The sequence below is a fragment of the Manacus vitellinus genome, unplaced genomic scaffold (genome assembly GCF_001715985.3).
Source record: "Manacus vitellinus isolate BGI_N305 unplaced genomic scaffold, ASM171598v3 scaffold_1_pilon, whole genome shotgun sequence".
NCBI lineage: Eukaryota > Metazoa > Chordata > Aves > Passeriformes > Pipridae > Manacus > Manacus vitellinus.
The window spans coordinates 26,038,598-26,061,391 of record NW_021939396.1 but is presented as its reverse complement, the minus strand read 5'-3'; the positions used below and the strand labels follow the sequence as shown (position 1 = coordinate 26,061,391).

The 22,794-nt window shown below is 36.4% G+C and overlaps 1 protein-coding gene across 1 annotated transcript; it reads left to right on the top strand.

Moving 5' to 3' along the window:
- The first annotated feature begins 2,925 nt into the window (after window positions 1-2,925).
- Window positions 2,926-21,311, top strand: ATP6V0D2 (ATPase H+ transporting V0 subunit d2). The gene is made up of 8 exons (XM_008929749.2): window positions 2,926-3,122; window positions 9,325-9,496; window positions 10,762-10,940; window positions 13,584-13,663; window positions 15,466-15,543; window positions 18,803-18,979; window positions 20,347-20,424; window positions 20,957-21,311. The coding sequence occupies exons 1-8, from the start codon at window positions 2,993-2,995 to the stop codon at window positions 21,116-21,118; spliced, it is 1,056 nt and encodes a 351-aa protein (XP_008927997.2). The 5' UTR covers window positions 2,926-2,992; the 3' UTR covers window positions 21,119-21,311.
- Window positions 21,312-22,794: the final 1,483 nt, after the last annotated feature.

The window sequence follows — 22,794 nt, the reverse complement described above, 5'->3', positions numbered from 1 at the left end:
ATCTCAACCTTTGCACTCCATAAACTTAACAAGTGAGATCATCGTACTTTCTCACGTGGTAATTTGTTAAGGCAAATTCACAGCTCTATTTAAATAAATTCATTAATATAAAGAACGATAGTATTTAATAAAAACTTACACACTACAAATGTAAAAGAAACCATATAGTACTAGCCACTCATTATAAGAAGTTAGAACAATAGATAGTGAACATTATAGTGATAGATTGCAACAGTAGATATTGAATATATATTTTTATATAAAACTTTAGTGCATTACCTAACTATATGTATAACATTTAAATTGTTGCTAAAGCTGTCTCTCCTCCTCAGTGTTTCTTGCAACAATAATCAGAGAACTGAGGATTTTCTGATGTTGCTGAATGCAGTCCATCAACTTGGATCAAATCCTCTGACACCTTATCCCTTAATAGATAAAAATCACTCAAGACTTTATCCTGATTTTGCAATTTCCTGAAATCATTCAAAATGACACAAATTTCATTAAAAAACTTTGCTGAGTGATTATACTTCCAGTGGTCCCGTCAGTATTTACAGATCCATGGTGGCACTTTCTCACTGAAGGATCACCAGTGGTGGTATTTGCACCTGCCAGGCAGTATTCACATGACCTTACTAAATTTAAGGCCTCTTGCAAAGCCACTTCTGCACTGGCTGTGCCGTCTGAAGCTTTGGAAGCTCATCGGCAGCATAACCTTGGACTACCACCAGCTGGATATGTGCCACATTCTGATATGCTGTGGTTGCAGCTGGGGAAGGCCTGAGTTCAGCTGCTGTGAGACGCCATTTGTTTATGAAACACACACTTTGGAGACCTTTGGAGGTTAAAATCCAACATTGCTCTTACTGTACACAGTAATTATTATTACCTCTCCCTGTTTCTTTTCTTTGAAAAGAAGAAAAAACAGAGGCTGTCAAGCAAATCATGCTAGAAAAAAAAATGGTGGCAGCAACAAAAGAGCAAGTTTAAGTTAAAATGGGGTTACCTTCATGTGTCAGTAAAGAAGCACTGACAGTGGTCATGTATCCTGAAGAATATTCCTGGCTTTTGAAACACCATCAATAAAATTCTTCTGAAAACTTCTTGCACGAGGAGGTTTTCAGCACTGATGACATGCAGACTTAGGAAACAAAACCAAATTGTTTGTGTGGGGGAGGGAGATGTTTTATTTCTGTTGTCTAATAGGTCTAATCTCTCTCATTCTTCTTTAGCTGGGTTAACTCTGCAGTGCTAAGAATTGACCAACTTAAGACTGTAAACCCAACTTACAAGGAACAAACTTCAATACTCTAGGCCCTGCTTGAACTTCCAAGTAACTAGAGTTTGAATATCTGAGCATGTGATGTCTTAAAATATCTAAATGCTATCATTATTTCTCCTGCCATTGGTTACAGGTGGTGTAATAACCAGCCTGAGACAATTTTAATTTGACTCTCAAGGTGCAGTATCTCCCCTCTCTTGGTCTGGCTGCCCGGTGGCTCATGGCCACTTCTTGCCCATTGGAGGCTCCTGGCCAGCCAGCCAAGAAGCCAGCCAGTCAGTGACCTTCCTAGAAGATGGAGTGGGTGGCTGTTTGGGCAGCAAATACGCAGGTACCTTGTGCCTCATCATGTAGCCTGCAAAGCCTTGCTGTGCCAGGAGCAAGGTGGTATAGACCGGAATCACCTGATGAGTACCAAGCTCTCACCAGTCTCTCCCCTCACAGGATAGGCTAGAAGTTCTCATAGTCACAGCCTTGTCTCAGTGGCTGCTGATTCATAATTCTTGCTGAAGCCACATTTCAGCACAGGGGATCAATAGAGAAGCCATGGTGCATGTCTTCAGCTGACACAATACACAAAACATGTTCAAAGCATTGAAAAATGAGTCTGTGTGTTGAGATGTGGATGGCAGGCAGCTGTTGCAGTTTCTGCTGCTGGTGTTAACCCTCCAACCATAAAGCAGCCTTCAGACATCTCACTGCAACTTTCCCAAGCTCCAGTTAACTACTTATTTAAACAGTACCTGGTGTGACACAAGACTTTGCCTTCCAGTAAAGCTTGAAGAAACATGTTTCTTACAATAGTGAATTTAGGGATAAAATAGACTTTCTATGTTGATTACAGAAGCACAGCCACTTTTACTGCCACCTTCAGGGCACCAAATCTGAAAGGCAGAAGACTTAATTGTTTAGTGTAAAAATGATTGATTTAGCAACTTTGAATTTCAATTGAATCAAAATCAAGAAATCTAAAAAAGCACTAAATTTGAATACAATCAGAGTATTTTAACTTGGACAAACTCTGGTTTTGAGGCAAATTCTGGATACTGACTTTCAAGGACAATGAAAGTCAAACCCTTCAAAGACTTTTCACCTATGTGCATGATCTAATGCTCACAGTAATTATTAGGAGGCTCTTATACTTTGTATACTTATTTCTTTATAGAGATGAGCAGCAGAAAATTTCCAGTAAGCAAAAATGTAAAAACCAAAAGGTATGCAGGCACACTAAAAAAAAATCTAAGCTCCTTGAATAGACTATGTTCTGCCACAGTCCTCTATTTTAGTGCTGAAATACTTTTCCAAAAGATGCTCACAGATAACTTCCTGTTTATAATACAGATAAGAAACAAAAAAATGTTATTCAAGCTTTCTAATGTGCTTTCTTGTTCTTCAATCAGTGCAGAGCATCCTTGTAAGAAGTAGTTAAAAACTTGTACTTCCTTTTTGGCTTCTCTTTCAACAATAATAGGTTCATTTTCTGGCTCTGACAGGAGGGAGTTGGATTTTCTGGCTGGCTGTTGTTCCATCAACTAAACTGGAACTACAATACACCAAGAAACAGGAAGAAACCAGTTGGTAAAACACAATCATAGGCTGGCAGGAAATCAGTGACTATTTGTCACTCCTTCCAAAGAGGAGAGAAACAGTTGGTGGCAGATATTCAGTATCATCAAGTATCCAGCAGAGAGATTTAAACTTTTATTCTCCATGCCGGGATACTCAGAGTTTTATTTCAATGTAGACCATGGCTACTTGGAGGGTCTGGTCCGAGGGTTCAAAGCTGGGATCCTGAAAAGTGCAGACTATGTCAATTTAGCACAATGTGAGACACTTGAAGGTAAGTCTGATGTTTTATTTTATTTAGAAAGAAATACTCTTGCTTAGACATTTGAAGAAAGCAAGATAAAAGACTGAAGTATTGAGAGCTTATCTAAAAACCCAGAGATAACCCTGATGTCCTCTGAAGAACTGTTCTTATATTTAAGTTAACAGCTTTCCACAGACTGTGATTTGTGTACAGACTATGATTTGCAAAGCAGTAGAGAGGATGGGATTTTCTGGTTTACTGATAAGGTTTGAAAATCTCATCCATGGAGTTCTTATGGAGATGGATAACCTTTTCACAGATTTTAGCCATGCTATAGAACAGTTCAGGTATTGAAGTTTCATATCATTTCAGCTGGATAAAATAGTTCCTAAAATCTTATTAAAAGCTTACCATTTGACTCTGAGTTTCTCTATAAAAGATATAATTTTAGTAATTTATTACTTCATGGGTTTTAGTGTAGTGAGAGACATTCTGCTTACCAGTAAGAGAAAACTAGACTCCACAGAGATAAAACTTAAGAAAATACAAAAAAAAAAAAAAAAGCTCTTTCCAAGGTGACTTTGCCACAGTAATAAAGAGAACACACAGTGGTTTCCAAAACAGCTTTTCATGGCCAAGACTGGCTACAGCCTGATGAAGACAGACTTGTACAAAGAATCACACACCTCCAGACACTTGGCAGGAAAAAAATGCAACTGAAAAAAAATCACCTTTCTAAAGGAACATAAAGTTCATTTCCCTGGCTCCAAAATGAAAGCTATGATTCATCTTGCAGATTAAAACAACTGCATATAGAAATGCACATAGATATTTGCCTGTCAGCAGGATTAAATTCCTCTCATAGTTAAAGAAGAGATTGCCAGTACAGTCAATGTGATCTAGGCAATACTGAATGGTCCAAGTGCACATACCTACTTCAGCTGATAACCTGGAGAGTTGTATCAGCTCTCCATTTCATGCAATGGTAGTTCAGACACAGAGAACACATGTATAAAATCACTCTGAGAACTGAAATCTATTCCTTATGTCATCTGGATAAAATCAACAGTTTCTGTATCCTATATGTTCCAGCAGTTGTGACCTATGCAATTTAAAGACATCACAGACACTCTTGATATTGTATTTAGTTGTTTAAGTCAAAAAGTCCTGCTGCATGACTATATAGACTTCAGAAAAAGCTAACAGAGTTAGTAAACGTCTGTAAAAGGCACAAAGGACAGAATGGTGGGATTATTAAACCTTGCTCTCACTTCTTCCTTCAGAGGAGTTCAATAAATGATGTCATCTAAAGCTTCATGAAGTGAAAAAAAAAATCCTGGTTACTTCTGAATAAAAAGAAAATACAAAGGTTTAAAAATACACAAGAAAAAAGAATTATCTACACCCATCCCAGAAGAATCTTTGCTCATGAGAAGATCAGTTAAGAAAAACTATCTAAATTTAAATTTTAAGTCACACTACAAGAATATTATTTACCACTAGGAAATAGTTTTCAAACATTTCTGAGCTATGTAAACCTTCAATATTATGAAAAGCACTCAGCAGATCAACAAATAACAACAGAGAGATAAAATCCTTTTCTAATTAAGATTTATAATAGAAAGAACAAAAAGTTTTATTTTTGAACCTTATTTTTTCTAGTGTTCATTCCATTTTAAAATGTAAATTATTTCAGCAACAGAAGCAGCAGCCTTCATAAACCTTCTACAAGCACATTTCTACTACCCATTATCACTTTGCTTTTTTCTCTATTCGGCCGCATCTTTTTCTCCATTGTAATATTTTCTACTTATTATAGACAGATAACAGATTCCTAACAGTTACCTACCAAATGCATTATTTATAATGTAAAAAAGAGAAATATTGGATTTCTACATGCCACTAAACACTCTTATTTCTCTGCACATATTGGATACTGTAATATTGAACTTGCACCACGAGTGTACAGTGCACCAAAAACACAGACCTCTAAAGTAAATTTCATACATTGTCTTTTGTTTCCATTAAAAAGATTCAGCAGTGATTTGTGATGTAGGACTATGATGTGTGTCCAATAGTGCCATCAGTTCATGTCTTCACATTAAAAGGTAATAAATTTACCCTATTCTGAATTCTGTGGCATAGCACCACACCACAAAAAATGGCCTTAGTTAAAACCACTATAAATATGCTAAAACAAAGAAGTAGGGGGAGAAAATCAAAATCATTCAAAGTAACCTATAAACAGAATAAAAAAGGAACTTTTAATTTCAAAGTGGTTTTGATATCTCTAGAAAGGAAACCATAATGTCAGTATGGAAGAACCACAGGAAAAACTGTAGATTAATGCATTACATGTGCTTGATAATCACAGAGCAAGCATAACAGTGAAATGGAAAGAAAAAAAGGAGACTACTAACTGACTTATGATACAGTGTCCTCAATTCAGGGCCATACAGACAGGCTTCCAGCTTATCTTAGACATCCTTTTGGGCTTGATTGAATTACTATAATTTCCATGGAGCTACCTTGTGGGCAGCTTGCTACTAGTTTGGCCCTATGTCACCATCTGTTTCAAAGGAATGAGATTCCCAGCCTTTGAAGTAGAAACATGGGTGTGTCTTAAATTAGGTGTTTTATTCCTACCTTGCTTATTTGTGTGATGGAAAGACTCCTGCTCTGTAGAAAGGAGACTACATCACAGAAGGACAAGCATTCCACCTCTTCTTCCAACACATCACTGAAATAAGTTTACTTAACTTGCCAGAGCCAGAACTCGCCAGCATGTGGCAGCTGAAATAACAGTGTAACTCAAAGAAAACTGCAGTTAGTTGGCAATTTGGCTATCAAAGGAGTTAGATAAGTTCCCATGTACTTGATGCCAAGAGACCAGGTTGTCACTTTGTTCAAGTTCTCACAATACTCTTTCTTTCTGATCAGGATCATTCCTGTCTTAACTGCATCATCTAAAACTAATCTCCCTCTGTGCATTAGTTCCCTTTACACATCCTCTTAATTGTGTTTGGTTGCTGTTCAATTGTGAGCAAAATCATATGATTTAAAATCATATTATTTAAAGTCATAATTTTCCTACATATTATTTTCCTGTATATAATTGTATGAGGTGGATACAAAATGCAGGTGGATGACAATCATACTGACAGGGAATTTTCTTTCCTAGGGCTCTTGTGGACATGCTGAAAAACCCAGTCAAGTGCAGGTCTCGAAGAGGGCCTAAGAAAAGGAATAGATATAATCAATAAAAAGTTTTGGTGAACAGGAGTGTCTGAAACCGCTGTAGTGCTCAGCCATCTAATCCTTCTGGGTCACCAGGTCATTTTACTAGCAAAAGTGTCTGACTGAAATAGTCCCCCAGGTCTTACTTATGCCAACAACAGAGAACTATAATTTAAGATGAGCAGTTCACACTGTGGTTCATCTGTGGTTCATCTGAAAAGGAATTGAGGAAAGTTGGAATTCTCTGTATGTAATAAAGTAATATTATCTAATTTCACTATAGGCCAAGTATTTTTACATTCTTTGCAATAAAAAAGAGGAAGTAAAAATGAATAGTTTTCACAGGAAATATGGGTGTGAAATCAAAATATTAATGATTTTTTAAAAATTTGGTCTTACATATTTAGACTCATTTCTGGGTATAACTCTCTGTTTTTATTTATATCTTAATCTTGCTTCTCTTTCTTTAGTTAGCTAGGTTTCTTTTTTGTTCATATTTGGATTATCTTTCTTACTACACAGAAGCCTATGCTGAAACTATGATGATTTCCAAGAATCTGACTCTGACTATTGAGAGACCAATTACCTCTGCCTTCTTTTGTAAAGCTTTGTGATCACCTGTATAATTTTAAGAAGCAACTGATTTACGCTGCTAGCATAAGTTCAGTCTATTGAAGGAAGATCTAGAGAAATGCTAACAGATCCAGAGTGCTTACTGAGTAAGGCAAGAGTGTGTTGATGTTATTCGATACGGTTTTGATGGTTAGACTATTTGGTGGATAAGAAATGGCTGAGTGGTTGCATCCAGAGAATAGTGGTCAATGGCTCAATGTCTAGGTGGAGCTCAATGACAAGTGGTGTCCCTCAGGGGTCCGTACTGGGACCAGTGCTGTTTAACATCTCCTTCAATAACACAGACAGTGGGATTGAGTGCACCATCAGCAAATTTGCAGATGACACCAAGCTGAGGGGTGCAGCTGACACACCTGAGGGATGGGATGTCACCCTAGGGACCTAGAAAAGCTCAAGAATTGGGCCCATGGGAACCTCATGAGACTCAACAAGGCCAAATGTAAGGCCCTGCACCTAGGTCAGGGCAAACCCTTGTATCAGTACAGGCTGGGGCATGAAGGAATTGGGAGCAGACTTGTGGAAAAGGATGCTGTTGGGTGAAAAGCCAGGCAGGAGCTGACAATGTGTGCTCACAGCCCAGAAAACCAACTGTGTCCTGGGATGTATCAAAAGAAGAGTGGCCAGCAGGTTGAGGGAGGTAATTCTTCCCCTCTGCTCTGCCCTTGTGAGACACTACCTGGAGTACTGCATCTGTCTCTGTGGTCCACAACATAGGAAGGATATGGACCTGTTGGAGCAAGTCCAGAGGAGGGCCTTGAAGATGATTGAAGAGCTGGAGAACCTCTCCTATGAGTAAAAGCTGAGAGAGTTGGGATTTTTGAGCCTGGAAAAGGCTCCAGGGAGACGTTATTGCAGACTTTCAGTACCTAAAGGGGGCTTACAAGAAAGATAGAGACAAACATTTTAGTAAGGCCTGTAGTAATAGGTCAAAGTAATGGTTATAAACTTAAAGAGAATAGATTCAGACTAGTTATAAGGAATAAATTGTTTACAAGAAGAGTGGTGAAATGCTGGAAAAGGTTGACCAGAGAGGCTGGAAACATTCATAGCCAGTTGGGATGGGGCTCTGAACAACCTTGAGTGGCAGCCAACTTGCATAGACAACTCTGAGATTTATCTCAGTAAGCTAGAGTTCTAGATGTAGGAGTTTGAATTCACAATTGTACTAGTTGCTTTAAGTCTCGGCGAAGGCAACCTTATTGCATACTAAGAAATGCATGGGGAAACAGGCAAAAGTAGCTACTGTACTGATAAATGCATACCCTGCTAATTGCTAATTAACTTCCCTTACGGGTACACTCTTATTTCAGTCAGTGGGAGTGTTGTCCTTTTCCATAATTATCACTTCAGATTTTAGATGGAAATCTAATTATTATGAATGCCTAAATCATGTAGCAATATCCCAATCTATAATTTACAATAGTTTTTATATAGCATTTGAACATAATTATGCATTGCAGCAGGAGATTTTTCTAAAAGGAAATGTTAAACTCCTTTGAACACTAAGAACTGATTCGAATTCTTACTTTTCCCTCATGGTGAAAAATGGATAGCAGAGAAAATTTGTCAAACAAATTCTTTGATATCATGAAAGCTTCTTTCAACTTTGTGGTCTAAACAACTCATTTTCCTCAGTCACCAGGGTTGAGAGTTCAAATGGAGTATGTCACAATAACCCAAGTTTCTGGAACAGCTTCTTAGGATTTTCTAGTCACAGCTATAATTCATACAAAGCCAAACCAGAAATGCTAAGAGTGTAACTCTGCCCTCTCAAGTGTTCCGCTGCAGAAGTCATTTGGAGTCCAGAATGTGAGCCAGACGAGATGTGTTCTCTCCTCTTCTTCAGGCAGCCTGATAACAGAAGACTATAATCTTACCTGAGATTTAAATGTTTCATACAAAAATTTAAGATCTTAACAAAGTTAAAGAATGATTCCTATTGATGCATAACAGTCCATAGGAGTGAAGCAGACAAAACAACTAATGTACTTAAATGATGCAAAATCAGTGAAACCAAAACATTGAATAATCCTGATGAGGAAGAGACTAGAGATAGTAGTAAGTCACACTCTGTGTGGTATGGCTGAAAAGCAAAGCTGCTGGTGAAACTTCTGACAGAGGTGTAAATTATTTGTTCTTTCCTGTAGCATGCAGTAAGTCTTACTGGTAGAAGACAGTACAAGTTTGCATTAATTTTGTTTTTACACTATATATTAAACCTATGCAAAAAACTTTTCAATAGAGTATGATCAGATACTTAGTATGAAAATATATAAGAAATTAACATTTAATTTTTTTAATTTGGTTTGCAGATGATAAAATAACAGTTTATTCTCATGATCTTCCCTGAATCTAATTCCAGACCTGAAGTTACATCTACAGACTACAGACTACGGCAACTTCTTGGCTAACGAAACTGGGCCTCTCACTATTTCCACCATTGATGATAAACTAAAAGCAAAACTGCTCACGGAATTTCATTACTTTAGAAACCATGCTTTTGAACCACTTGCCACTTTTCTGAATTTTATCACGTAAGTAATATTATCACATAGATTACCATGCAGACTCAAAAGAAAAAAGCAGTTAAAAGTTAAAATAGTGTAAATGCAATGTGTTGGAATTTCTATTAAATTTCAAACCCAGCAAAATTACTTTGATACTGCAACATTTACATACTTTATTTGCACATATAAGTTTGCCATATACATGTATATGTATAAATACTATCTATATATGTATATAAATATACTATATATATATATGAAGAACTATTGTCTTTGCAACTATTTATTTTAAAGAACAGAATCACATTCTTTATGTGTACAGTGGTGGGAGAAGTAGTAGATATTGGGGAAAATGGTTATAATTTTCAAACACCTTTTAAGTCAGAGAACTTGCAAAACTGAAGTTTGGGGTGGTGACTCATGCAAGATTAACAATTTCATGATGTACAGGGCAGTGATTTAATTCCTCAGCATCCTCCTCTAGACCTTTTTTAAAAAGGGGAACAACACCACATCCCACACCTACCATACTTTTTATACTATTTGAACATTAAAATCGGAACTTTATGTTGCGTATTGCAAGATACTTAGATCCAAGTAGCTATTTTTAAAAGTTCAACTGCTGTTTGATGCAAGATGAAGAGAAAGCTCTGATCTCAATACCATCATAAACAGATGAAAGTTGTAAATAACTGGCTTAAACAACTTTAAGAACAGGGATCTGCTTTATAACAGTATAACAACATGGATTAGCCGAATGCCATAAATATCTGAAGGGAGTAGCACTCCCATTTCCAAGCCACTGACAAAAACTCTTATCAGCCTCTTTGACAATAAAACTAGTAAGAAGATGACAGAAAACTTCTACTGAAAAGACTACTTTTAGTGATAGAGAAGAAATATGTGAGAATCTGTCCTTAGTTTCCTCATGGGAGGATGTTTAAAGGTGAGTGAGAAGAAAGGCTTAAGACTGGACATCCGCATGAACTCTGCTGTTTTAGTGCAAAGATTACTATGTACTTCTCTGTCCCATATGTCCTGCTTTAAAAAAGTCTCTTTTCCAAATCAGTCATGTTGTTTAAAACTAATGTGGTGTTACTTACTGTTTACTTGTGGTGTTACTTGTTTAAAAATTTCTGTTGTTTTTTGATGAACTGTTGATACAGAGTGAACATACATACTAATAATACTTTTTAGTATTATTGCTAATTTTCAAAAATCTTAGGTTTGTATTTTTTCAAATGAAAAGTCATTATAAAGATTTTTTTCTTTACTTTTTCTTTCAAATACAGATACAGCTATATGATTGACAACGTAATTCTTTTAATAACTGGCACATTACATCAGCGACCCATAGCTGAACTTGTTCCCAAGTGCCATCCACTGGGAAGCTTTGAGCAAATGGAAGCAGTCAGCATTGCCTCAAACCCCACTGAGCTCTACAACGCAATTTTGGTTGACACACCATTAGGTAGAAACATTAAATTATTTCTTACTTTCTTCTTGAAACTACTAATCCTGTATTCTTAAGAATAACATATTTCCTACTGGATATGTTGCTTTGGTAACACAAAACATGAAGTGTGGATCAAGCACTTCTGAAGTGGTGTTCAGGACATATTTAGCAACATTTATTAACAGCTTCTATATCCACCTTGGATAGCAGACAGAAAGAAGACATGCTACTCAAGAAGGGTAGTGTATGTCTTTTATATCTGAAATAGTCACTGATTTAGAGCATCTAGGTTTTTATTTCAACATCTACATCTACAATTTAAAAGTATATCCTCACTAAAGGTCAAGCAGATAGTTGTGGTAGAACCCAGATTCCTTCTTGAGATTTGGGCATGGTTCAAACATAAAGAGAAGTCCTACTTTGAAGAACTAAATTTAAAAGCAAAACAGAGTAAAGTTTGGGAGTGTCACATTATGAAATCAAGATGAAACTCTGCTCAATGTGCTACTGCAGCCAATATGAACAAAAACTATCAAGCTGTTGTACACTACTGTGAAGGGTACTGAGGGTTAGATGGAACTGGATGGATCTAAATGTATGTGAAACCATTATGTGCCCTCATCTTCAGGTCATGAATGGTTTTGGGTTCTGCTTTTCAAGAGGGTGTGGTAGGTTGATCCCAGAGAGAAAACAGATTTCCATCCAGCCACTTGCTCATGCCCTACTCCCAGCACAAGTTAAGATCACCTAAAAGGTATTGTTGCAGGCAAAGCAGACTCAACTTGGGGAAAATTAACTTGATTTATTATTGATTAATATATATGTGATGTAATTAATAATTGATCCAGACAATAGGAAACAAGCAGAAATGAATGAAACATTTAGACACTCGGCGAAAACACCTTTCTCCAGCCTTTTCCATTCCTTCATTCCAGACTCTTCTCCCTTTCCCCCTAATTATCACCACAAGTTACACTGCATTCCTCTAGAGAGGTAGTGAGTGTCACAAGGAGTGGGGAGAAGTTTAGAGACATGAAATCAAAGAACAGTTTAGGTTGGAAAGGACCTGAAAGATCATCTAGTTCCAACCCTTTCCACTAGCCTAGGTTGCTCAAAGCCCCATCCAACCCGGCCTTAAACAATTCCAGGTGTGGGGCAGCCACAACTTCTCTGGGCAACCTCTTCCAGCATCTCACCACCCCCACAGTAAAGAATTTCTTCTAATACCTAATCTAAACTTACTGTCTTTCAGTTTGAAGCCACACCTTCTTGTTCTATCATGCTCTTGTAAAAAGTCAGAATTCGGTTTTCAGGTAGGCCCCCGTTAGATACACCAGCTTGGCTGAGAGGCTCAGCTGTGCCCTGTGGTGGATCATGGTCGGAACTGGCTGTGTCCAGCAATGGGCAGCCCTGGCTCTCCCTCACAGAGGATGCCCTGCAGCACATCCCCGCTGGCGCTCAGGCACTAGTAACCTGTACAGTGAAATCAGAGAAGGGACAGAGTAGGACAGCTAGAATGAACAGTGCTGCCATGCATGGACAGACTAAAAGGCTTTTGGAGTGGACAAGGCTGATAAAGAGATAAGGACAAGGTTTACAGAGTCCTAAAGGCAGCAGTTTGTCCACAGTAAGCTGCGAACTGCTGCTTACCAAATCCTTCAGAAGACCAAATCCCAGCAGAAAACCAGTTTTAAAAGCGGTAAACTAAACCATCTTGTGTTTTTTTGGGGTTTTTTTTACACAGCTGGTAGTAAATTTCTGGAATTTTTTTTTTTTGCTAAACAATTTTGTAAAAGAAGAGAGTAGTATTAGGTCTTTAAAACAGTCTATGGGGAATAGATCTACGAGGAGATAATAATGGAAACTCTCAGGGCCATACCTTCTGATGTTCTCCATCCAAAATCTGGATGCTGCAAGAGTAGGAAGGGAGAAGACCACAGAACATGTCCAGGCTCACCTGCTCTCCTTAAATACTATCTTCCATTGACACAGTCTGAGACAACACTGACATGCAGCACTATTTTGCCCCACTGGCATAGCTCAGGAACAGTGAGAGTTTGGCACACTTTTGTGGGTTATGAATACAGTATTTTTAAACAGTCCAGCTGTACAAATGAACTTTGTCCAACTGTCTTCCTGCTCAAAAGCTTGCTCTCTAGTCAGTTCTGTGCAGCAGCCGGAAGCACAGATGGTCAAGGTCAAAGTTTGTGCCCTTTACCAGTTGCAACCTGTTACCTTTCCCCCACTACAGACATACTCAAAGAAGAAGAAGGAAAATAGGAAAGAGGATTCTCCTTAACAATTGAAGAACACTTACACGATTTAAGACAAAAATTCTTTTTCATGTGCCTCACTAGAAAATCTCCATAATACCCAAACCATATACTTCAGAGAAGATTAGGGCTTTCATTAGCATTCCCATCTGATTCTCTTTGGAGACGTGGACTCTGGCTGTGGCACTGATTGATTCTGATTAAAATAGGAGGGAGTAGGAGGATAAGGGGAAATCAAGAGGATTTCTCTTCCCCTCTGTTATATCAGCCTTTCTTGTACAACAGAAACCTCAGATCCTTGTTCATACACTGGTGAGCAATAGACAGGAGATGCATATTATCAGCATGCATATTTATACGGCAATATTGTAAACTCTGCTTTCAGCTGCTTTCTTTCAAGACTGCTTGTCTGAAAATGACCTGGACGAAATGAACATTGAAATAATGCGCAACAAACTCTACAAGGCAAGTTTTTGCAACGTAACAATAATATTTGGGATTTCTCAAAGCCTCTCAGAAAAGGTCAGGATCCTGTTTTATGGAGGGGGAAACAGAAGTATGGTGAGATAAAGCAAGCTGTCTGAGATCATCTGGTTGATTTCAAGTCCAGGAATCAAATCCAGCTCCTTTCATTTCTACTCCACTCTTTGGGGAGTTTTCCAATTTTAGTTCTGCATCCAAATTCTAATTTAATATCTCATTAATGAAAATGCTTTAGATGTCAGGCTAATTTCCAGATCCATTTGCTTATGAATAACCCAGTTATCCACCAAATGCCACAGAACTGTTAGCTCCTAAGTGAGCCTAGACAGGCTTTTGGTTAACATTTATTTTTATTTATATAAGGAAGATTTGATTTGAAAAGGTCTAATTGCTTTGGGTCTAGCTAACATGATTTTTACTTAAGGATTTTGTATTATTTTCTTCCTTTTAAAATCCTCTTTGGCAGTGCTACAGCACAATGTTGTGATTTGCATTTTCAAAGTACTTTACAAATATTAGCACACAGGTCACTACTCTTTGTTCTCTTTAAAGACTATACATTCTGCTGATGGTTCCTCCTGGCACATTTTCTCCAAATTCTTTGTTATCGTTCTTTCACGGTGGATGCCCAAGACTGCAGGAAGTGTATTCTTACAGTGATCTGATTGAACTAGGGGGAAAGAAAAAAAAATCTTCTGTTTGTCTTACAAATGATATTTATAAATTCCCAGGCCAATTCTTTATTCTTAAACATTTCGCTACTTCTCTCATTCAAAACAGCATCAATTATACCCAGGTATTTTAATTTTTTTCATGTATTTTAATTCTTTCACAGTTCTACTAAACTAGACACTTTTTTTCAATTTGATAACATACATGTTTTATTCTTATATCCTGTGTGGATATTCACATTAACATATTTACATTTATTAAATCTATTTTTTATTTTTCTTCTTGCTCATCTAAGTATTAGGGGGATCATTCTGCAAAAACATCTCAATTATTAATATATCCTTTCTCCTCTGCTTCACCTGTAAGTGTGATCAATTATGCTTCAGTTCTACTATAATTCCATGCAGTAGATCCCCCTTGAGTTGTCTCTACTTAAAATTCACTTAATTGCGTAGTTAGTGACAGCTTCTTCTAAAAAGATTGTGTGAAGTTGTAGCAAATACATTTTGATAACCCTAAAACAGTATTGGGGGATGGAGAGGCGGGAGGAACAGCATCTCTGAGATATTTACTGTCCTTCCTGCACAGGTAGTTTGAAATGGGTGCAGATGCCAGAATCCTTAATAGATCAGAGGGCTCTGCTGACCAGTATTACAGGAGCTTCGTCTGCTGTTCTGTCCTAATCCAGGGTTTAGGGTAGAGCAGTAGGGATTAATTTGTGTATCCTCGTACTGCTGGCCTAACAGCCGTGGCATATGCCCAAATCCCCTCCTCCACACACTATAAATGAAGAGTTCCCTTCAGCCATCTGCTTATTATGTAGTGGAAACTCAATGGAGCTCAAAAAGTTCCTTCTTTATAGATCAAGTAAATCATAATATTTGTCCTGTTACAGTTTTTGAAAACATTTGAACTCAAATTTTAATAACGAGACATTTGCATTTTAATATTTCAACTTTCAACTAAGTAATTAAGCACATACTTGAATGTGAACTCATAGGTGGAATTATCAGAGTTAACAGGAGTATTTAAAAATGAGGTTCAGGACTATGTGCTAACCTAGTCCAGGTCTTAAGCAGCATTTAACATATTTCTCTTCTTTTTTCATGAAGTCTTATCTTGAGGCATTTTATAAGTTTTGTGAAAAACAAGGTGGCACTACAGCAGAAATAATGAGACCTATTCTCGAGGTAAGAAAAATTTGGTCTTTATGCATTAAAGTAGTCCACAATGTTGTTATATTTATCTTATTTTGCTTTTCCTGTTCTTTCTCTCTACTTATGAAGCTCTCTGTCAAATGTTTACTTCTCCTCTAAATATACTTGTTTCTCTAAGATATAATATGTTCTAGGATGACTTTTACCTCTTGACTAGAGAAACAGCTAGACCATTACTAAGGAGGAGCCAGTCTCAGTTAATATTTTTCTATAATAAAGAGCAGAACGGAATAAATGGTTCACTAATCTCAAACTGTTGCCCTTTAACATTTTTCTGCATTATGTAGAAAAACTAAAGAAGTCTATTATTCTTACACTTCCTACACCTTAAAATTAAATTTGGGGTGGCTAAAGTCTGGCATAACTGTATATTTACTAATCAATAATCTTTAAGCTTCATGGCACTGTTATGTTTGTCTACTCTCCTATTAAAATTAGTGGTTGAAGTTAGAATTGAGTGACCTTTGAAACTAGTGTCATATAAAAAAGTCCAGCATTCTATGTTATATTTTTCTCTCAACTCAGAAAAGTTTAATATTTATTTTTTCCATGACACACAAAATTCCTAATGTCCTTCTCCCTAAAGCATATTCGCATCATAATGAATGATATTTTTGTCTCTGTTACTGTAACAAAAGATGCAGAAATTTCTAAAATTGAGTTCTCAGCATTCAGCTCCCTTTTTTTTCTTTCTTTTTTTTTCCCCCACATGCTCTATCACAATTCTCTGCAGAAGTTGAAAGCCAGATCACCCACTTGCTTCCTGGAGTCTTTTTTTTCTGGATAAGCAAAATTTACACCCTGGAAGCTGAACAAAATTCACTGAGCTCTGATGACATCACAATGAAAGTTTGCATTTAGGAGAGAGATAATAACCATGGCAGTTCATTCCTGAAGGAAGAATGGTTTCTGAATCACATTTTACAAAACAATATCCTAAAAGGGATTGCAATTTCATATTTTATTTAACCAGGTCACAATGTTTCAGTTTACACTCTAAACAAAGTATTCCTAATCAAGTTAAATTGTACAGAAATTAAGCATTTTGACTATTCTTTTCTGAAATATAGAAATCAAGAGATTGGCTGGCAGAGATAAAGACATTTCCTGCAGTTGATTCAGATTTTTCAGAAAGTTCATTTTTAGCTAGAAATTCATGCTTAGAGCAGATTACCCACCAACATTAGTTTAAGCATGTTGCAAAACTATCTTTATACCAGTGGTAACAATTTAGTCTATGATAAGCTTCTTTAAAATCCCTATCTAATGTCAATCAGCCAGGAGGATAAACTTTTCTATGGAAGATTTCCTTTCCTATAACATTTTAATAATCTGAAGACACACACAGAGCAGATTGCTAATGGTTGGATTCACAAAAAGCTAAAGTTTAATTATTCAAAAGAATACTTGCTATTTATTTTGTAGTCTTATATGTAAGACTACCAACCTGACTCTCTCAGAATGAGGTTGAGGTATTTAGCTCCCCAATTCCTTGGCTACCAGTCATGATACCAACCTTCCACATTAAGAGTACTGACTCTCTCTCTTCCGCCTTGGATAACACACATTGCAGGTTTAACCCTGAATCTGTCAAGAAACTGCAGTACTGCACTGCAGCCAGTGCTGTGTCTGTTAGCAGGGCCCCATGCTAATTCTGAACTAGCAGACATGCTACTTCTGTCTCCCATGTGGAAACTAAATCACCTTGTAAATGGTCATCCTCTGACCACCTCTACCTACAGCAAGTTGCCAAGTAACTGCCTCATGGCCTCACTCACTATAGAGAACCTCACATGCTAATAATCTGATGAATTGAGAGGTCTGTATGGATGTGAATGATCCTGCAAATTTTCTCAAACTGAAGCAGAACCCAAACCTGCTAGTAGTTGCATCTAGAATGTTTTTTTACAAAAAAAAATATTACAAATCTAACCCCTATATTCTACGTGACTTTATTGAGTTAAATAAGAAAGCATTTGTCCTTCTAAAACAGTTTCACCAGGACTGATATGCCTGATCGTATTAAAAAGGCGAGTGAAATTTGTCCCTGTTATTCATTAGCTAGAAATCTTTTCAAGTGCACTTATTTTCTTCTCTATTGTTTACTCATTTTACTCACTCCAAAGTCAGTGCCAGAGGGTGGCTGGTTCCTGTAATTGTATGAGCCAGTACACAGGAGTAGATCTGTGAATATGTGTTTAATGGCTAAAGTGGTAGATTTGTGTTGTAACTGCAGCCTTGTTATTCAACAGAAAAGAGTATGTTTCTGCTTAAAATAGTTCAAATATTCATAGCATAAGAAATTTTGTAAGATGCCTAAAATATGCATATGCTGTATATACTTGGAAGATTTTCCCTGCATAATCCCTGCAATTAGCAAGGACTCTGCTGTTCTTACAACATGAAGGTAAGAAATAAAGGAAAGAAATAAAACCATAGTCAATTTAGTTCTCAAGACAGAAGAAAAAAATTAAATCAGATAGAACTGAGTAAGGTTATTTTTATTTACTATTGCATTTTTAATTCATACTGTAAGAATGGCAAGTGAAATTTTGCCTTGTACAAAAGAACAGTGTGAGACCTAGACATTGGAATGACTTTCGGTTTACTGCTGCACTGAAAATACAGATACTACTGGTATCTAAACCTGGCAGAAGAAATATAGCCTTTGATTCGATGTATTAAAAATTAACTGGCATTTGAAACACTTAAAACTTTAACTTAGGGAGTAAAAGCTTCCTCCACCGTATTAAATTAGCATTTTAAATATGTGCATTCAGAAACTATTTTTTTTCAGGATTTTCATTCAACCTTTACTATCAACAGTACCTTGAGTTACCCCAGAACAGCACTATTGATTCTCAGTCCTTTTCTGTACTATTATTTATAGGAGTATTATTTCATACACAAGGGTGTGAGGAGATTTTTTGTTGTCAACATCTGGGTAACTAAGCAGGGAAATGAGCAAGCAGCAGCGATGATATTTTTAGTACAAAAATCACAGAATAAAAGCTATGGTTGCAAAACCCTGTTTGATTTTCTAGTTAAAATTTAACATATACTTACAAAGAAGGATTTACAGTTTCTAAAATAAAGTAGGCTTCCAATGTTCTCAAGTCCACTTTTTTTTTTAATTTTCATAGTTTAACTTACTAAAAAACCACAAAATATCCACACAATTTAGAATGAGATGTCTAATAACACCTCTTTATTCTTTGTTTTGCGTATTAAGTTTGAGGCAGACAGACGTGCCTTTATCATCACCATTAATTCATTTGGCACTGAGCTGAGTAAAGATGACCGAGAGAAGCTGTATCCAACCTGTGGAAAACTTTATCCAGAAGGCTTACACATGTTGGCCAATGCAGATGACTACGAGCAAGTGAAGCGTGTTGCAGAATACTACGCAGTATGTAAACTAATTTAATAAAACCAAAAGCCAAAACACAAATACTTAACATCACTTGATGTCAGCGAAATTTTAGAGAGTATTCACTGAAATTAAAAGCATTTTTGAGCAAGAAAAAAATCAGCAAAGATATTAAAGTTTCCATCAAGATGTATATGGAATCAAAGGTCTTTGATATGAAGACATTAGATATATTATTACCTTCATGCAATACAGAGATCCCCTTACAATGATGTTTAAATAAGACCAAATCCCATCCTAATAAACAAAAGTCTTCCTACTCCACTAACCCTCCCCAAGTTTCACTTCACTTCACAGCTGCTGCCTCCAAGATTTTGGAGCATAGGCATGAGTCATTTTAAAGTGAGCTGGCCAAACACTTAACATTGTGCAAAGCTGATTTATTGCTAGTGTACCATAAAAATTCCCTTCTGAAAAGTTTTCTCTAAATTACTAATTGACTCAAAGAAGTAGATGTTGTTAATATTGATGCAAATAGTACTGCTACTAAAGATTAATCAACCTGCAACACTTGATCTATGAATTAACTGTTGTACTCTGTTTATAACATTTGTGTTACCCCTAAGTAGGTACACAAAACAAAATGTTGTCTGATCAACTGCTTTTTTCCATAAAAACCCCACAAAGATGGAGCTGTATATCTGATCTTGTGCATAAACAGAACATTTGAATCATGAGTTATCATGTCAATTTGGTACAAAACAAGACTATTCATGCCACGGTGAGATATTTAGATGAATTTGGAAACCATTGTAGTAGACATATACTGCACTCCTACTTTACTGGAACAACAAACCAAACACACAGAGGAGGAAATTACACAGAAATGTAACACATAAGAAATCAAGCCAAATATATCTGCACAGGATGTTCCAGGATGTCATATCAGACTAATGGATTTGGGGACAATATTAATGCAGGTAAAGCAAATCCAGCTGACTACTGGAAATAAAATGAGCTGCCATGTGAGGATCAGAGTTCGTCGTTTTGGCTCCATTTACAGCTCTGGCTATTTGTACAATTTGTACAAGAAGTTCAGTGCTCTCTGTTCAAAGGAGTGAAAGGTCGTGTGTCATTCTACAATAAGTCTCTCTTAGTGCCTTCAGTAAATTACTTTAAATTGTAGGAAATGACGGTAAGAAATAGAAGAACAAATATGAATTTCTTTCTTTTGCTGATTATATACTTTTAACTTTTGATTTATGAAGAACTGTAATCTATACATGAGTTCTTCTATACAGAAATATTACTTAACATAGATTAATTCATAAAGTAATGTAAGGTATCTGTGCTGCACAGAATGCAAAAGTACCTTATCTCCATGGGGTGGTTGTCTATGCTTTTAGGAATACAAGGCTGTGTTTGAAGGTGTGGGGAGTGGCAGTGGAGAAAAGACACTGGAAGATGCATTTTTTGAACATGAGGTAAGATCTTCTAACCTTAAAATAACAAAATGAAAGCTACCTGCCTGAAATAATATTTAAAACAAGAATTAGTTACTAGGCTTTTGATTCTACTATACTGCATCATTCAGCTTCGTATTCAAGAATATGGATTTTCTATGGCTGTCAACATATGGCTGAGCCAAAATAGAAGGATTTACCTTTTTAAATAAAATTAATCCTAGGACATTCTTCTGAAGACAACTTATAGGGTTGTCAAACCTGAGAGTCTATCCAAAAGCCATCTCATATTATCCACTTAATGAAATTTCTTTTGAGTAGTCTACTGAAGAAGGTATTTCACCACTATCCTTTATTTCCTGTAATGTTACTGTAGTCTATGTCCAAAATTAATCCACAGATGACATTCCAATTACATATATACTCAAGAGACTGCTAAATATAGTCACGGTTGCAAAGTTACATAGAAATCTTGATCAGAAAAGCTACTATAAAAAATCGCATTTGCTTTCTTTGATATTTTTTCATAACATGTGTTTCATCTTTTCTACAGGTAAAGATGAACGTGCTTGCATTCAACAACCAGTTTCATTTTGGAGTATTTTATGCCTATGTGAAGTTAAAGGAACAAGAATGCAGGAATATCGTATGGATTGCTGAATGTATTTCTCAGAGACACAGAACCAAAATTAACAACTACATTCCAATTTTCTAAATCTGAGAATTTATAATGCCTGAAAAGATGCATAATTTCTTAGAATATAAGAAAAAATATGTTTTCAAAAGTTAGCTCTTACCACAAGTTTTAAATTGTATTAATAAGCCTCCTTATATATACCAGTGTAAGAAAAAAAGTCTTGTAATTAGAGATATGAGTACTTCATAAGGAAATATTCATGGTAATATTCATAGTTTTGTTGGTAGATTTGTTCCTCACTCTCCTATTTTAATTTAATTGATCAATAAAAACTTCCTGCAAGGTCTCATGTACATATTCTTTCTCTTTTGTGGAAGCAAGCTTTGTATCAATGACATTTGAAAAGCTCTTTAATGGCTTATTTTTGAATTAATGGTTTTCTCAAAGGGCAAATTGAACCACTACTATCTCACACTTATGGTCTTTTTCATGGCATGCAAGACTGTATGAAGGAGTTAATACACTAATAAGAGAGAAAGTCTGAGATTTCCCTTAACGAATCCCAAGAGGGAGCTTCTTGACCCTATCTTACTGTAACACCTCTCTGCAACTAAATGTAAATCACAGAATCACAGAAGACGCCAAATTAGAAGGGACCCACAAGGATCATGGGAGCCAATGCTTAGCCCTGCACAGGGCCACAAGTAACTCCAGTTTCACTGAAAACTTTTCATTTATTCCTTTATGGTCAAATGAGGAGCACTGTAAGTGTCAAACAATGGGCCTCTGATCTACTCCACAGCAATACAAATATCTCCTCCCAGCACACCAAAGACACTGTCTTTATGTATGCACTAGAGAAGATTATGAAACATGAATGAAAATACCAACCCCGTCTGTATCAGTTTTACATCAGACACAAACAACACCAGCTCTGAGCTATTTGAGGACCTGGCTAAGATCAGTAACTAAAAATAGAGTGAACAGTTGAAACCAGATTGTAGCAGGACAAGATTAATTCTGCTGAAGAAAAAGGAAGGATTTTGAAAGCTGTATCAACATTTTGCCTTCCTACTTCATTCAAAGAATTTGCTCTTTTATCTTTGAAATAGGCCATACCTTGACTTTCTGCATGACTACTCAGTTTCAGGCTGCACAACAGCAAATTGCAGTCTTCAGCTGACTGTTCCTCCAGTAATATGATACAGAAATACAATCCATTTCCTGCTGAGTAGACAGAAAAATAAAATATATCTGTTGTCAACACCTCAGACTTATGGAAAACGTTAACATATCAAGGTTTTAAGAACTGAGATATAACATAGCTCTCTTTAATATGTACAATTGCACATGCATTCATACATAAAAAGTAGAAAAATTTGTGGGTTTTTTATAGCTAAAACCACACTTCTTAAATGGTAAATGTCATCAAAGGGTTATATCCCAAAACATTGCATACTCATTTAATGCAAAATTGAGAAGTTTTTAGTATTTGCTGTATTGGGAATATCAGAGGACCTTATATTATTACTTAAAAAATACATTCATAGTTTCCTTTGGAAGTAATTTAGCAGGAATTTAGAAAATTTAACTAGAAATTAAAAAAGAAACTGAATATTTCTGGATTGCAGTTTTATTTTGGCATGTGTAGTTGCTTCCTTGCACTGCTTTTGTGTTGGACTACTTAATTTGCATTTCCCAGTCTAGCCTGTGGCAAGTGCTTTGCAGTTCATACTCATATCACAAACTGCATC